At 45.0% G+C, this 15,473-nt stretch overlaps 2 protein-coding genes across 10 annotated transcripts in view; one reads left to right on the top strand and one right to left on the bottom strand.

Annotated features, from left to right (window-relative positions):
* Positions 1–4,376, bottom strand: part of GRAMD1C (GRAM domain containing 1C) — a 52,579-nt gene extending 48,203 nt beyond the window's left edge. For 2 of the 7 annotated variants that reach the window (XM_030265725.4, XM_030265733.4), the window contains exons 1-2: positions 4,234–4,376; positions 2,780–2,908 (exon numbers count right to left, since the gene is read on the bottom strand). In XM_030265725.4, the coding sequence (XP_030121585.4) occupies positions 2,780–2,908; positions 4,234–4,308 (204 nt within the window). In that variant the 5' untranslated portion in view covers positions 4,309–4,376. Of the gene's footprint in view, positions 1–2,779; positions 2,909–3,420; positions 3,567–4,146 lie in introns of those variants that run through there. The other 5 variants (XM_072925150.1, XM_072925154.1, XR_012054330.1 and 2 more) reach the window with 4 other exon arrangements.
* Positions 3,783–14,585, top strand: LOC115493810 (uncharacterized). 3 transcript variants are annotated; one of them, XM_072925182.1, is made up of 6 exons: positions 3,783–4,048; positions 5,573–5,691; positions 7,278–7,379; positions 11,088–11,531; positions 13,069–13,210; positions 14,272–14,585. In XM_072925182.1, exons 2-6 carry the CDS (start codon positions 5,658–5,660, stop codon positions 14,564–14,566), a joined length of 1,017 nt encoding a protein of 338 aa, XP_072781283.1. In that variant the 5' UTR covers positions 3,783–4,048; positions 5,573–5,657; the 3' UTR covers positions 14,567–14,585. The 3 variants fall into 3 exon arrangements, with proteins under 3 accessions (XP_072781283.1, XP_072781281.1, XP_030121624.3); XM_072925180.1 differs by lacking the exon at positions 3,783–4,048 and adding an exon at positions 4,357–4,757; XM_030265764.4 differs by lacking the exon at positions 3,783–4,048 and adding an exon at positions 4,375–4,757 and having other exon boundaries at positions 14,267–14,391.
* The last annotated feature ends 888 nt before the right edge of the window (positions 14,586–15,473 follow it).

Here is a 15,473-nt window from a genome sequence, read left to right as displayed (position 1 = left end):
AAAAAAAAAAAATTCCACATAGTAGGATACTATTCTTCCCTCCCTGATAATTTTGCAGCTACGCTTCCTTCTCCCCACTCACCATAGCCAGGAGAGAGATTGTGTCCCAGAAGCTGCCAACCCTAGCCTGCTGCTAATTACATGTGCTCACAGCACTTACAGAGCATTCATGATACCTGGCCTGACTTCCAGAGGCATGGCACAGCTGCCTACTCCCACTCAATCCATGAAAAATTGAAGTCAAACCAGTCAGGCTCTGACATCCAGGTTTGGTTTCTATCATCAGCAAAACAAGAGTACATCACTCTCAGAAGAAATGTACCCTTGGAGCAAACCTAAGTTGCTGGAAACATGCAGCTTCTCCAAGCAAATAACCCTGGCAACAAAGCTGATCCCTGGATGCTGCCACAGGCTAATCCTGCTGTTGTAGCAATTCCTCCATTCTACTGACTCAAGAGTGGGAACAAGCACAACAGGTCCCCACCTGCCACAGGACACTAAGATCACCTTTGTCAAATGTTAGTGACACACGCTTCACACACTGCAACAGGCTGCCTTCCATGCTGTCACCTAAACATTTACTATGACTCAGAATTTAGGGAGTTTTAACCATTTGTTTTTAATAGTCAGCAGCTGATCATCAACCATGCAAGTTATTGAAACATTTTCTGTCAAGAGCAAGGAGGGATGCCAATTACATAACATTTTAAATACAATAAATTAATTTTCACCTCGAATTTGTGACTTCCTGGTTCTTGCTGCTTTACAATTCACTTGCCTTGAGGGTGAGAAAATAAGCACCATGGCTTCCTGCAACCAGAGTGGCACAGGCTTTTAAAACTAATCAGTGACAGACGGTGAGGCTACAACATTTCCAGCCACAGCATTATCTTACGAGAGGGAAGTATTTGTGCAATTACTTTGTTTTAACTGCAAGGTCATGTTTGCAGAACCAGATAAACACCAATATCAAACACATACTGAAGTCTTGGAGTATAAATCAGACAGAAGGTAATCATTTAATCATTCTGAAAAACACCTCACACAGCAGCTGCCACCGCACTGAAAGATCCCACTCCCCTGAAGTTACGGGTTGTAACTTCACACATTACTACAGGAAGCAGAGTGGAATTGTGAGGACGCACAATATCCTGCACTGCGCAGGCTCAAAGCTCTGTCCAAAGAAACATCAAGCATTCAGCATGTGCCTCAAACCTAAGAGTGCAAAGCCAATAGCACAGCCACATTCTCCATATAGAATAACTTTATTTTCAATCACCAGGCCTATCAAGGAAACACTGAATTGTTAACTGCAGGTCCAACAACCTGAACAGGTTTATTCCTCATGCGAAATACCACCTGTAGTAATGGTTGTACACAAACCATCGAGCATTAGTTTACACAATCAATTTGCCACCTAGCAAGAGCATAGCTGGCAGTTGCAATGTCTGTACAGCATGACTTCCTATTGACTCAAGTACAGACACACAGCTGGGCACATGCAGGACAGCCCTGGATTATCCTTGTCCCTGTAGGGATAGTGAAGAAAATACTGAACACCACAAGAATTCACTCTAGCAACATAAGTCTATGACCTGCTGGGATTTTATTAGTCCTGTCCCATTTCCATCGGCTCCAGATTACCACTGCATTTTTAAGAGTACACATGCATTTGGAGGGGGTTTATCCTATGGCCTGAGATGCAAAAGCAGATGTCCTGACCATTAGGACATCTGCTCGTGAAGAGGAGTGATGAAAACATACAAACTAGGTTTATAAACAGGGAGTTGGAAATCTGATCCCCTGCTTCTGCTCACGGCTCTGCCATGGACTCCTTCTGGCCTTCACTAATTACTCAATCTTTCACCTGCTAAGCACAATGAACACTGACAACTTCATCAGGAGAAGGACACAGTGGACCAGATGATATTCTTTGAGCTGAAGCACACGGATGTATGGAGGACACCTGATACAGAACCTGAGTCAGATTCCCTTCCTCACAGCTCTGACACTGTCTCCCACAAGACCAGCTGTTACCCTGCCTGTAGCTCCATGCACATGTGGTCTCCTTTCCTATCAAACAATAACAAAGCATGCAACAAATTAACAGCACAACATACACTCCAACACACACACACACATTCACCTTCTCTCAAGGCAGTTAAAAAAATCTACCAAAAGTACTGAAATAAGTACTTATTATTACACACTCTGCTTTCAGTCAGGCATTTCCCCAGAAAGGGAAAAAACTGAATTATTTCTTTCCTGCCTTTCTTATTCACAAAGTAAATTTTTACAGAAAACACAGGTAGCTTATTTACTCTTGTGGAAAACAAATGTGTTTACTTGACAAAAAAAAACACTAGGAATGCAATTCAGAACCACCAACCACTACCAAAAATCAAAATTCAGCCCTTATGCTTAAAAAGCATCAGAGCATCAAAAATGTCTTTCTCTAGGCATAAGAAACACTGGAAGGGTTCATGCCAAGGATTCAGGACCGGGCACAGAAGCCATAAGTTCTGCCACTAACTTGATCTGAGACATCTGATAAACAACTTCACCCCTTCTGTCTCACCTTACACTTTAGTAAGCCAGTAATGATAAAATTTCCTGCCTCACTACATGGGTGGAGAACACTTTACTAATTCATGACTACAAAGCAACTTGAGAACTGTGGATATAAAGCTTATACATATACACACATACGTAAATTAAAATAGACACGTATTATATTTATAAATTAAAACCAAGTTAGGAAAGAGATAAAACACATTACCCAAAAGCTCCAGTCAGCACTCCAGCTATACTGAGCAGGACCCTGCATTTTCTCTGTGCATGAATTAAGAGTCTCCTCTGAATCAACAAGCAGCTGGTTAATAAGACCATGATCCACTTCATGAACTTCCTGTGAACAAAGAAGTAAGGTATGTAATCCAGCAGTGATGGAGAAAGGTGAAACAAAATGGTTAGTCCATTTAACAGCTGTATATTAAATGAAACCTGACATGGAAGTTTCACCAAGGTGAGTGGCATGGAAACACTTCCCACTGACAGCTTTTTAATTGGTTTTATTTTTTCCCCCTAGACTACACTATACTTAATTATATTTTACATTTTTATCAAAGTATTTTATTTCCAGTGCAACCCCTCCCAACTTGCACATTAAAGCTGCACAGGTATTTAGAACTGAAATAGTATCAACACGAGACGTCAGTGCCTAACATGCAGCAAGGTCTCAGGAACCTGTGAGACCTTTCAGAAATTGAGAAATGCCATACACATGTAGCATTTTTACCAGAGGACTGGCAAATATTATTATAATACTGATACATGAAGTGTTTATACTTACTGTTAGTTACACTATAAATTGCACATAAATACAAACACTTCAGAGACAATTTGACTCATATCACTTACTATTATGATAGTAAGCAGCACTGTTTTCTAATTCTGTAGCACTTCCCCTTGTTATCAGTATTCTTCACTTTGGAAGTCAGTTTTACTTTATGAAGGGAAACAGCCACGGAACGTCACTTGTGCCACCCCAGCCAGCAAAGGGTAGAAAACCAGCCCAGGGCCCTAACCAATAACCCCGTCTGTAGCACCGGATCCGCCGGGACGAGGCAACGCTGGGCTTCAACTCCGAACCAGCTGCTGGGCCGCCCCCGGCCGGCCCGGGGTGCGCACCCCCGCCCGGCGCTGCCCCGGGGCCGCGGCCCGGGTTGGGGACAGGCTGCGGAGGGGACAGCGGGGCGAGGCAAAGGCACAGACACTCCGGGCTCCGTGGTGTGAGAGCAGAGCTGCCCCGGGGGGCTTTTCCACGCGAACACCGCACTCGCTGCAACCTCCACCAGTTGCTGCGCGCCCGCGCCCTCCCCACCGAAGCGCCGGGACTCAGCGGCTGCCCGGCAACCCCGGCCCGCCTCCCGCTGTCTCTCCCGGGAGCTCAGACCCTCCCTGCGGAGCTCTCGCCGCCCCCCTCATCGGGGCGCCCCGAGGGCCACCCTGCCCCCGACCCCGCCTCGCCCCAAAAACTTTCGGGGAGGTGGGTGGGGACGGCGGGGCCGCGCCGCCACCGCCCGTCCGGGGCCCGCCCGTGCGGCTGCCCGGGAAGGGAGCGGGGCCGCCGCCCCCCGCACCTACCTGCGCGGCCGCCGCCGGCCCTGGGGGCGGCCGGGGGCGCGGAGCCCGGAGGAGGGGCGGGCGGGCAGCGGGGAGCGCGGCGCTTACCATGGAGGGGGGCGAGGGCCGCGCGGCGCCCGCCAGCTGCCTGCGCGGGGCGCTCGGCGGGGCCGCGGCCGCCATTTAAAGGGGCCGGCGCCGGCCGCGCCGCCGGCCCGCGGCGGGAGGAGGTTGCCAGGGGCGAGCGGCGCCGCTGCTCCCGAGCAGGGGGAGCCGTCATGGGGGCGGAGAGCGCTGCGGCACCTCCGGTGCCCTCCTGGTCGGGCCGCGGCAGCCCCTCTGCGGCTTCCGCAAGGGTTAACTGAGAAGCCTCCGCGCCGGTGGAAAGTTTGAGGGCTGTAGTAGGGAAAAACTCCCGGCTGCGGGGGAGGCGGCGCTCGCTGCCTCCTGCCCGAGGCAGAGCCCCGCGCCCGCCGCCCTCCGTGAGCGCAGCCGGTTAAACAGCGCAGGGCAGCGAAACGGCTCCCGGATCATGGGTTCGTGGCGTTCCACGGAAAACACTGCCGAGGGCCGCTCCCGGGGACTCCTGGGGGAGAGGGTGAAGGCTGGCTGCGGGCCGAGCGGAGGATGAGGTGACATAAAGGGAGTCGGTGAGGGAGGTTTCATCCCAGAAAAACCTGGGTTTGATTTTTGAAGCTGCTGAGTGCTTTCTGCCCCAAGCTCTGAGCACCCGGAGGGCTCCTCAAATCAGGGGACCCAACCAAGGCACCAAGGCGACGATGGCTCGCAGATTTGCACTGTCTGCTCACCTCACAGGAAAAAGAAGAGCCCTGTGAGGTGCAAAGAAATCACATTGCTAGGTAGTTGACTGGTAGATGATGAGGATGGATGGATGGATGGATGGATGGATGGATGGATGGATGGATGGATGGATGGATGGATGGATGGATGGATGGATGGATGGATGGATGGATGGATGGATGGATGGATGGATGGATGGATGGATGGATATGCAGATGAATAAAGCAGCCTGTTGTCCCCTTTCTCTCTACCCCTTCCTTGGGAAATGTGTGGAGGCTCCCTTTGGACATCTCAGGGTCCTGTGATGCCTGTTCACTGTTACATTAGAAAAAGTGCTCGAAGTCCCCGTGGGTGACACGCCCTCCCAGTTGTTGGCCCAGGCAGGACAGCGTTAATGCAAGCAACTGCAAGTCTCCAAAAGTTATAAGAGTGTAAAAAAAAGAATGTGTGGTTTGTTTCATTTTTGTTCCTTGCTTTCTTGATTTGCACTTGAAACTTGAATTTTGGGGGCTTTTTTCAACAACACTCAGTTTATTTTTCTTTTTGTCCAAAAACTGAATCACACTGGGTTATCCAAGTGGGAGAAGCTTCATGTTCAACCACTGACTGCCAGCAACACTTACCAACCTCCTTTGTATTCCCTCAGTTAACAGCTGGCTGACCTGGCACTTTGGCTCAGGCATGACCTACTTAATGGAGGATTCACAAGACAATTCCTAGTTCTGGATGACATGAACATGAACAGCATTTGCAGAAACAATGGTGGTATGTCCATCACAACACACTTGAAGGGTTTTTTTGAAGCACACCAAGTACTTGGGTCTAAATAAGACAGTGTTGGATTGCCTTTGGTTCAGATCCATCTTTGCATGCTGACGCCTCTGACACATGGTCACAGTCAGCACTCTAAACCAGTAATTCATGTCAAAGTCCTCTTGATCTGTCAGGTACCTTTGATTCTACTGGTTATTCCCTCATCAAACTCTTCATTGTTTCTGATTCCTCTAACTTTTCCTTTCATGGATATTTTGGCTTTGCATTAACACTTTGGCAGTACGTCCTTCAGAAGACCCTGACAAACTTCCATCTTCCTTCTGAAGTGCTTTGTTGCTCTGCACTTGGTTCCACTTTTCTTCCTAATATGATTCCTGCCTGGTGATCACAGGCCTTCGTACTTTCTCAAGCCATTTCAGAGAAGTATTTGCCTTCTAGGTTCTTTTAAGCATTTTCCCACTAGCCTATCCTGCTTTCACTGCTTCCACTGTTTTGGGGTCTGCACACCAAAGCTAAAGTGACAACTGGTGACTCCAGGAATGGGCTGTTCCTATTGACATTGTTTGGTCAGCCAACTTTTGCAAATCAATTGTGGGTTCTTTTGCTTTCAAATGCAAATAAAAGCAGAAATACTCGGCATCCCTCAGCTGCATTGTGCTCTGAGAGTTCTGAAATTGAGTCTTTACTGGATACTAAAGCATAATTCCATTACCTGGAGAGTTTTGAAGATATGCAAGATCATTAGATAAAGAGTGCCATAATCTGTAATCCTGTAGTTGAGGAAAGAGATGTCAGCCAAATAGTGACAGTAGCCCATGCTTGGTACAGGTGTAGAACGGCTGGCAAAGCTGGGTGGTACAAGTGAGGCTTGGAGCTGCTGTAGCTCCTCTCAGAGGGTTGTGCTCTGTGTGGGCCTTCTATAAACACAGATTAATTCAGAGCACACCTGCTGGTTTTGCAGATAGGCTGCCCTCTCCAGCAGTTTTCCTCTCCACTCAAACTGCACAGACAAAGCTCTACTTAAGTAGTCAACTTTTGAAGAAAAATTATTTGTTCTGCACTGAAAAAAAAAAAAAAAACCACTTTGGGGAATACAGTTAACCTGTAAATATCACGTACATATAGCCACAAAGATACTGAGTTCCTGAAATTTCCTTTTGTGGTGCATTACGGTGATAATGTGGTGCATTAGAGTCTGGTTGTTCAGAAAATTAAGCCAATGCCCTTTGTGTTCTCACCATCACTTGGGAGGGGTTCAGCAGAAGAGAGATCTCCTTTGGAGACTCTGGATATTCTATACTCAGCCCAAAGTTGTGGTTTATAAAAGCCAAAAGTGAAAAACAATGAATTATCTTCCCTCTGCTCTCAGAGTGTTTTTGACATGTTCTCAGGAAGAGATCAGAACAGCCACTGGGGAAGTAATTGTTGTCACTTGCAACGTGGTGGCTCTCATCCAGGGAGCAGGCAGAGCACTGTGAGCTCAAAGCTGTGGTAACTTTAGTAAGTGTGACATTCACTAGGCAGAATGTGAGGTCCTGTTGCTATAATACACACGTATTTTTTACCCGTACTACCAGAGGGAGAGATGATGAGGCCATGTACTTCAGCAACCATGAGCCAGCACACTGGGAAACTCTATAGATCTGCCGTGTCTTCATTCATCTTCTTCTTGGTTGCGGGTGAGTACTAAACTACCTTCCTTAATTAGAAGAAATATAAGTTGTTCTTGGAAGCTTGGCTGGACAAGTTCTTTTTTTTTTTTTTTTTTTTCCCCTCAAAATGTAACTTTCAACTGAGGGCTTCCTCAGGGTGCAGGGAAATTGTTTGGTGTTGTGCATTGCATCAAAACATACTTTTCTCTTTAGATACATTCCTGTTTATCTAATATAAATGTTTAGAAAGAGTGTATTTGCCTGTCTTTCCCCAGATGTGTCTCATCATTCCTAGAAACTTCATTTCTATTTTGTTTCTCTGATGCATTAGCCACCAGTTATTGTCACAAGGTAGTTATTCATATCCGTTTGTGAGAGCCAACTTCAGCCCAGGGCAAAAGTCATATAAATTAAAAGCAGCAATGTGCAGTCATTGATCACTTAATCATAGATGGCTGGGAGCTGAATGCAGCTTGTAAAGCACCTTCATTGCATCAGCATGGGATGAGTGTGATGCTGAGATCTAAAGCAAAGAAAACCATCTGAAAGACAGTAATTTCATCAGCAGAGGGTTTTTTTGCAGGTTGGAAATAGAGTCCTATTTCCAATGTTGCCCGCAACCCCTCCTCCAGCTACTGAGTGTGAGTGTAGGAGAGGAGGCTAAACTGGAAAGGTAGAATTCTGCACTGACCTCCACACACTGTTTTGGTTCCCCCATGCTCTTGGCAGCTGGCAGAAGAAGCTTGCAGGGCTGCTTGGATTTACTGCAGGCACCAAAGACTTAAGTGAGGCTCCAGGACAGGAAGAGAGTGCAGCTGTATTTTATTCTTTCTTTTTGCCACCCCAGCTCCTCTAGCCTGCCTTGCATATTTCTCACTTACAGGGTCTTACATGGCCCTATATGGGGAAGTATCAACCTGCAGATTACATAAAGGGGAGGCTGAGGGCTTTAGTAGGTGCCCTATAAGTACTGCCAAATGCAGAGCACATTGCCACATTGCAGGGAGTCCCTGAGAGCTTTCTCCCCTCATTGCTGAAAACTGGATGTGAACTAAGGACTTCATATGACAATGACCTATTAGATCATCTAATAGTTTGTCCAGGTCTAGACAAGATCATCCATGCTGTATTTCTTGTACCTGTCTAGCTCAAGTGCTTTCAGCACAAAGCCTTGCATTCCTCTCCATGGGCTTGAGCCCCACAACCCACATGACAAGGGGCATGTCACTGCTAATGAAGCAATTGACTTTAAAAGAGCTTTGAAGCAGAGTCAGCAAAGCATTTGTCATGGTATGCTCCCAGATGCCAAAACGATAAGGGCATTGTGTAATTGAATATCACTGAACTAATATGTTCCAGTTTTGCAGCCTTAAAAAAGAAAAAGAAAGAAAAGAAAGAGAGAAAAATAGGGGCAATGCTGTGACCTTCTCAGTGAAACCCCCAAAGGGAGCTGGGACGAAACAAGACAGCCTATTCCTCTCCTGTTTTAATTTTCCTAAGTTAAATAATTTGTATTAAATAAAAGATGTGGAAATAAAACAGATGACGAGGCCAGTTATTTTCATGATAGGAGATGCATATAAAACTCACAATGAACAGAGGCAACATCAAAGCACATTGTTCCTACTCAGTTACATTCTCTATTGCCACTAAGTGTCTGTGTAAAAAGTATACCTTTTGCATCACTGAAAGAAGTAAAAATTACAGTTCTGTTACAGGGGTTCATATGGCAAGACTGGAATACTTGTAGCAAAGAAGAAATTTTGTGGCCATTCCTTGAAAACAAGGTAGCAGTAGCAACATTAGCTAAAGCAGCAGTTATCCAGAGGAGAAAATTATTAATAAACTAAGATTTTAAAAGAGTACTCATTATGAAACTGCTCAAATTCACTCTAATAAAAAACCAAACAGATCACTTCAGAGTATTTTATGCACAAAAACTGTAATATGTCGAGCTTTGCCAGTTGTTTCAATTATACTGTATATTTCTGCAAAGTATCTTGTCAAGATACTTCAATTTTTATGACTGCTGCCTTAATACACATATCTAATTGGACAGGGAAGATCTGGACTTCAGATTTCCCCAAGAAGCTCCAGTGGGCTTATTGGTGAGATAACATAAGAACAGAAGGATAATATCTTACCCTGTACCTTTAATAAGAACTACTAATTTTAGGGGACCAGATTCAAAACTATGTTTGGGTACCTAATTCTCAGGCATCCAATTCCCATGGGTTGGTATTCCAGCTCTAAGGCAAAAATTTTCACTTTGAGGTAAAAGCACAGAGTGCCAAACAGCTCACAAGGTGTTTCACGTGCTCTGTTGTTGCCTAGTTTCACAGCCAGTTTCAGTTTATAGCTCCTGTATTTTTGCATCCGTGAGTTCTCTCTTGTTTCATAGTTAAACTGTAAGCTCTATACCCCAGCCTTTTGTAAGGTGCCCAGAGCAACGGGGCCATGCTTGCTGACAGAAATCTCCTACTCCCATATGAGTCATAAATAATAACAACTATGAATACAACTGTAATTTTTGTGTACAAGCATGCCTGGAGGAGCCATTCAAGTAACTCTCAAACTGATCATAAAGGGGTTTGGTTTTCTATTGCCTCGAGACATTTGTCCCTGAGCAGAGAGTGTCTATTGTCATTGTGATGCTTTACCAGACCCACACAATAGCGTTTCACACTCTGTGGATGCCAATGAAAGACTCAAGACAAAAGGAAAATCAGGACCTTCACTCAGGAAGTGTCTGCAGTCCTGGAGAGGACACCAACTAGCTCGAAGGGAGACTATTTCACTTGAAGAAAATAAAACAACAGAAGAGCCTTTTCCAAAAATTGTTCCGAACTCTTTCATGACAAAAGAAAGAGTTTATGTTTGCTTTTCCCTCTTTTTGAGATACCAAATATTCCTCTCATTTTCTGTGCCCAGGCTTGTTTCCAGAAGTGAGATCCACTCTCACTACTCTTAGCTCAAGGATATGATACTATGATTAGCACCTGAGTATGAGAAGGCAGGTTGAAATGTCTGCTACAGACACGTTCATGTTTTTCTAACTAAGGTTAGCTGGAGACAGTCCCTTCACAAAGAATAGCTGCCACCTTCAGCTTCAGTACAGGCATAAGGCTGATGTTCTGTCCCCCAGACTGCTGATGGGTTCTGCTAGGGGTTCAGTCTCTGGGAATAGAGATTCTTCCCATGATTTCAAGATTTTCTGTCCTGTAATTGAAAATGCACGCCAAAAATGCTAAGAATCACATTAGGTTTTGGGATGTGGGCAGTTGCATTAGACGCACACTTATTCACTGTCCTTGCCAAAATAGAACTGTCAGTGTATAACTCTACATGCATTTTTTGCTTTGCCTCAAAAGCAGTTGAGGCAGGAACCTTAGGCCCTGAGATTTTTTGGGGTGGGAAGAAAGAGGTTAGTGTTGCAGATGGAAATGGGGCTGACTGGACTCTAAATTTCACCCAAAGCCATTAGATAATGGCATTAATCTTCCTTCCTCTAGTATGGCAGTAGAAAGGAGCTGATATTCAGGAAAAGACCTGTCTGTACACAAGAACATAATCTAAGCAGAAACTAGGAAGAAAATCCCTGTCATCATAACTGTGATTACCCTCACACGCTAATTCCAGGAGCCATTCTTTCTGTTGGTTAGAGGTCAGGAGCAGCAGGGACATTTATCATCCTATCACCCTCAGCTGTCCTCTTCTCTCTCTTCCCTGGTACAGATGTAGGAGTTACTGGTGGAAGTGCAAACAAGGAGAATGCGGCAGCTGTGATTCATGTAACAGCACAGCCTTTGTTGTTGACACCTGAGCCTTGGAACTTTTTGGTGACTCAAACACCAGCCAAGGAGAAAGCTAAAGAGGGTGAAACTGTGGTCCTGACCTGTCATCTTAACAGTCCACAGCATCCCTCCCTGACTGACCTGATGGTGAAGTGGTACAAAGAAGATGAAAATGGGCAGATGGACCTGCTAGAAAAGAATGTGACCATCCTGCCAAATAACTCCAGGATCTTCACGAGTGGAGACTTGTCCCAAGGGGATGTTTCCCTGATTATCCTCAATGTGACAACCAGTGACCATGGAATTTATTTCTGTGAGGTTACACTTCCAGACGGGAACGTGGTGACAGGAGATGGCACAAAGCTCAGGATCAGGAGGGCTCTGGGTAATACTTGCAGTTATTTAATTTTTTTCTCCTTGTTTTTCCTCCAAAGCTGGTCTGCACACTTGCAAAAAGAGAGAAGTTGGCCTGTTTGGCCTCTGGCATTAAGGGCCTCGTGTCATGGAGTGTAATTGCTCTATAACATTTCCCATTATTTTTGTCAGGCCAGCTAAAATGCATTAGCTTGTCTCTATATACAATCACGGGTATTATATTACACTACAAAAAGAAGGAATAATGTTATCCATAAAAATTAAGCCACTGCAAAGAATGAATCAGTCAGACAAGCTCCCCTTGTACTCATAGCTCTGGCAGAAGCCTCATGAGTGACAGGTGACAAGGTGCCATCTCAAGGAACAGCTCTAGACCTCTTTTTTGGAAGGTTAGTTCTCTCCAACCCACTAACTTGCATAGTCATTCCTTAACTCTGAATGACATAATCCCACGATAATCACGAGGATCATATATCATATGATCGTTACATAATTTCTGATTAACTTCATTCACATTAAAGTAGCATTAGAAGTGCCATAGTATGTTTTCTTAGCCTCACAGATAGACACTAGGCATACTAAGTAAAGAGGTAACTTGCTATGTCTGTAGCAGCTGGGAATGTCAAACTTTCCTTTTATGTAGGCTAAACAGATTCCAGTCCCAAAAAGTCAACACATTAGAAGGGTTATTATCTTATTATCTAATTAACAAAAAATACCTCCTCCTGTTTCAAGAGTAAATTATGCAAGTGCCATTTTCCTCTTTTTCATCACCAAAGCTTCCATCTCACCAAGATTCACTAAGCCTTTGGCCTTTTGAGCCTGAGTTATTAATTTTTATAATACTACTCAGTTTAAACTGTAACACTAAAGCAAGCAACCTGTGCCCCTCTGCCAGGGCTTGGTCGTGTGTCTAATGAGGTCTCCTGTTGGCTTGATCTCATAGTCTCGGTAGCACAGGTTACTCTTGAAATGTCCAGCATAGTTGCCTTTCTGTGTTCCTGAGATGATGAAATGTATAATTTCAGCACCATGCCATCTCTGTCATACAACAGTCCCAAAAGCAGCCAGTCAAAAAAAAGACTCCAGTGGATCTCTCTCTGCTCTCTGCTGCTATCTCCCTTGGATGTAGATAGGCAGATCAATGGCTTTCTCAAAGTTGTCAAAGTAATTTTTTTTTCCTTTCAAAAATAAAGTATACAGGCATGAGTCCCATTAATTTAAGCAGCAACTTCTTTTGCCACCTTATAGTTGAGGGATAGCTATTGAGGGAGATTTCTGTGGCGATGGGGCTGCCCTGTCTCTGAAGCACCAGACAGCATAGCAGCTTAGGAATGCTGCTTAGGAGTTCCTGCACCAGAATGAAAAGAATACTAGTTCTGTAGTGCAAGTCACTCTCCTGTGTAGAAGGGATTTCATGTCAGACAAGACATCAGCATGATCATAGTAAGCAGCTTCCTCTGCAGCCACTGCAGAAAAGATGCTGGCTGCATTGCGTATACTTGTGTGGAAAACATCTTACATCTCTGCCTTCCTTTCTCCCCCAGGCTTGTTTGGTATGGAAGAATCCATTGGAACAATCATTGGTGTTGTGGCAGCTGGTATTGGTGGCATAGTTGTTCTGATCGTTGTTTTAACCCCCCAGCTGAGGAAGTGCATTCTCTGCATGAGACAAGAGTCTCACCAAAGGTACCTGTGTTTTAACTGAAAGACAAATTAGACATTTACTTACCTCTGCTCAGACATGGGGCCTGGTTCAGAAAACAAACAGTGTGAAGCAAACTCTAGCAGAGCAGGTTCTGTGTTCCATCACTTTTTCAAATAGTTTTTTGTTTATGTTGGGTAGAGCTTTACCAATGGGCCTAATGAGTTACCTATAAAGAGAATAATAGGATCTTCTTTAATTGCCATTTTGGACTATGATTTTTTCAATGAGATGCTGCGACTTCTTTTTACAAAGACCAAGGACTCATTCAGTCCTTTTATGTTTATGCTGAAGGATGGCTCTTCCTCCTGCCAGCTTTGTGCTTACGTCTGTATTCTTGCAATGCTTGTGTACAGAAAGCCTATGATGGCTTAGGTGTGTGAGGTGTGGTTTCTAAAGCCCTACTTAAAGATCTATCTTCTATTAAATCAGCTGATAATGTTGGGAAAACCAGACATTTTCACCACACATGAGCCAAAGAAATGCCCCAATAAGAGGCTGATGTACCCAAAAGCTCGCCTGCATTTTTTCTGTTCTGTCAACTGGTCTAATTTGAGGAGACTGACACTGCATTTTGAAACAAATTTAGTTCCCATTTTGAGCAACCCAAGATGTGGTATGCATTTCAGAGCGAGCTCAGTTGACTTTTTGCATTCATTGAGGAGACATGTGATATGCACCTCTTCTTCTGGTGCTCAAAAAAAGTCTTGCTCAGCCTGATGAAAAATTCCCCTCCCTGAAGGGCTGAAGGAAGAGCTGCTCTTGCAGTTCACTGGAGCGCTGCCGCCACCTGATGGACAGCGTGGCAGGGACAGGGACACGCCGGGAGCTCTGCCTCTCTCTCCGGGGAGGATCTTACAGCCCTCGCTGGGAAGCGCACTCCCTTCCATAGGCTGATGCTGCCCACACAGCATCATCCCTCTGCAAACGCTCTACATTAAGAATTCACAACTCCTTCTTTTGCCAGAAAGCCTCGGAGGAGTTTATTGTGTTGTCCTGACTCTGTTGCTCACTCATTCTCTCATTTCCTTCTTGCTCAGCATAGCTTGAGGTGCAGCATTACAGGAGTCGCTGGGATATGCAAAGCCTGCAAGGTGGAACAACTTCTGATGCCCTGTAAGCCAAAAAAACGGAGTTCTAGATGGAATAAAAGCCTTTGCCTCTACATGTTGACTTTGGCATTTTTGTTTTTGTTAGCAAGCTTCCTTTTCCTCCAGCTTTGTCAACCACACAGTGGCATATTTACCATCCTCCTCCAGAAAGAAGCAAAGCAGCTTTTTATGAAGAAACTTGTATTATTACCTGTCAAAACTCCACTTAGTTTGGCCACATATCTCTGAATTTAGATTCTGATGAGGCACCCTCGGTCTCTCTGTGCCATTAGTTCTTATTTTAAAGGTGCAGTTCACAGTTTGTCAACTGGGCTTCAGCAGAGACAGAAGGAGCACAGACCACTCAGGTGCTCCAGGTGCCCATGTAGTGCTAGCACCTACCCGAGGAAATCAAAAGCATTGCTTCTGGGGATGCAGGAGTGGCTCCTACCTGTCTGTCCCTCCTGCCAAAGAGGCTCTTGTCCTGTTGGCTTGTCCTGCCTAAACGCTTGCAACAAAGATGCAAAGAGGAACCACTCCGGGCTGAAAGAATGAGATTTTGCTTTCTCTTGCCAGAAGGAAATGTAGTGTTTGAATATAAGCCTCTAATACTCTCAAAAAAAAAAAAAAAAAAAAAAAAAAAAAAAAAAAAGAGAGAGAGAGATGAAAGATTTGCTTGACATGACTGATGTTCTCCACGGCCACTGTTTCCTGATGTGACAACGATTGATTCCCAGGCAGCCAGTGACTGACTGGGTGACATGCCAATATAGGAGACCATCTTCTACATGTATCAGAGAGCAGTGTATCAGCTCTGAACTCTGTGGAGCAGCGAGTATATTGTTTCACAAAGTGTGAGCATGCCTGCTAGTAAGCAGAAGTCAGAAATCCTTGATGACCTTGCAACTGCAATAGCCCAGTGTAACTGTGCTTACCCCTGAACACAGCTCAGAAGTGTCTCCAGTGCTGTGACGCAGGAGCATGAGGGAAAAGACAACTGGGCTCTAAGCAACCTGGTCTGGTAAAAGGTGTCCTTGCTCATTGCACAGGGAATGGAACTAAATGATCTTGAAAGGCTCCTTCTAACCCAAATTACCCTATGATTCTATGATTTAAAAAAAAAAAAAAAAACAGCAATATTTGGCAGCAGGAGATA

The sequence above is a fragment of the Taeniopygia guttata genome, chromosome 1, assembly GCF_048771995.1.
Source record: "Taeniopygia guttata chromosome 1, bTaeGut7.mat, whole genome shotgun sequence".
Taxonomy (NCBI): Eukaryota; Metazoa; Chordata; class Aves; order Passeriformes; family Estrildidae; genus Taeniopygia; species Taeniopygia guttata.
The sequence above is the reverse complement of the archived record's forward strand: the minus strand, read 5'-3'. Positions and strand labels throughout refer to the sequence as shown.

Excerpts from the sequence above, each read along its gene's own strand:
- LOC115493810 (XM_072925182.1), top strand. The coding sequence starts at position 5,658 with ATGAACATGAACAGCATTTGCAGAAACAATGGTG. Across the intron at positions 7,380-11,087 it reads CATCTTCTTCTTGGTTGCGG|ATGTAGGAGTTACTGGTGGA; the intron begins GTGAGTACTAAA and ends TCCCTGGTACAG. Across the intron at positions 13,211-14,271 it reads AGACAAGAGTCTCACCAAAG|CTTGAGGTGCAGCATTACAG; the intron begins GTACCTGTGTTT and ends TGCTCAGCATAG.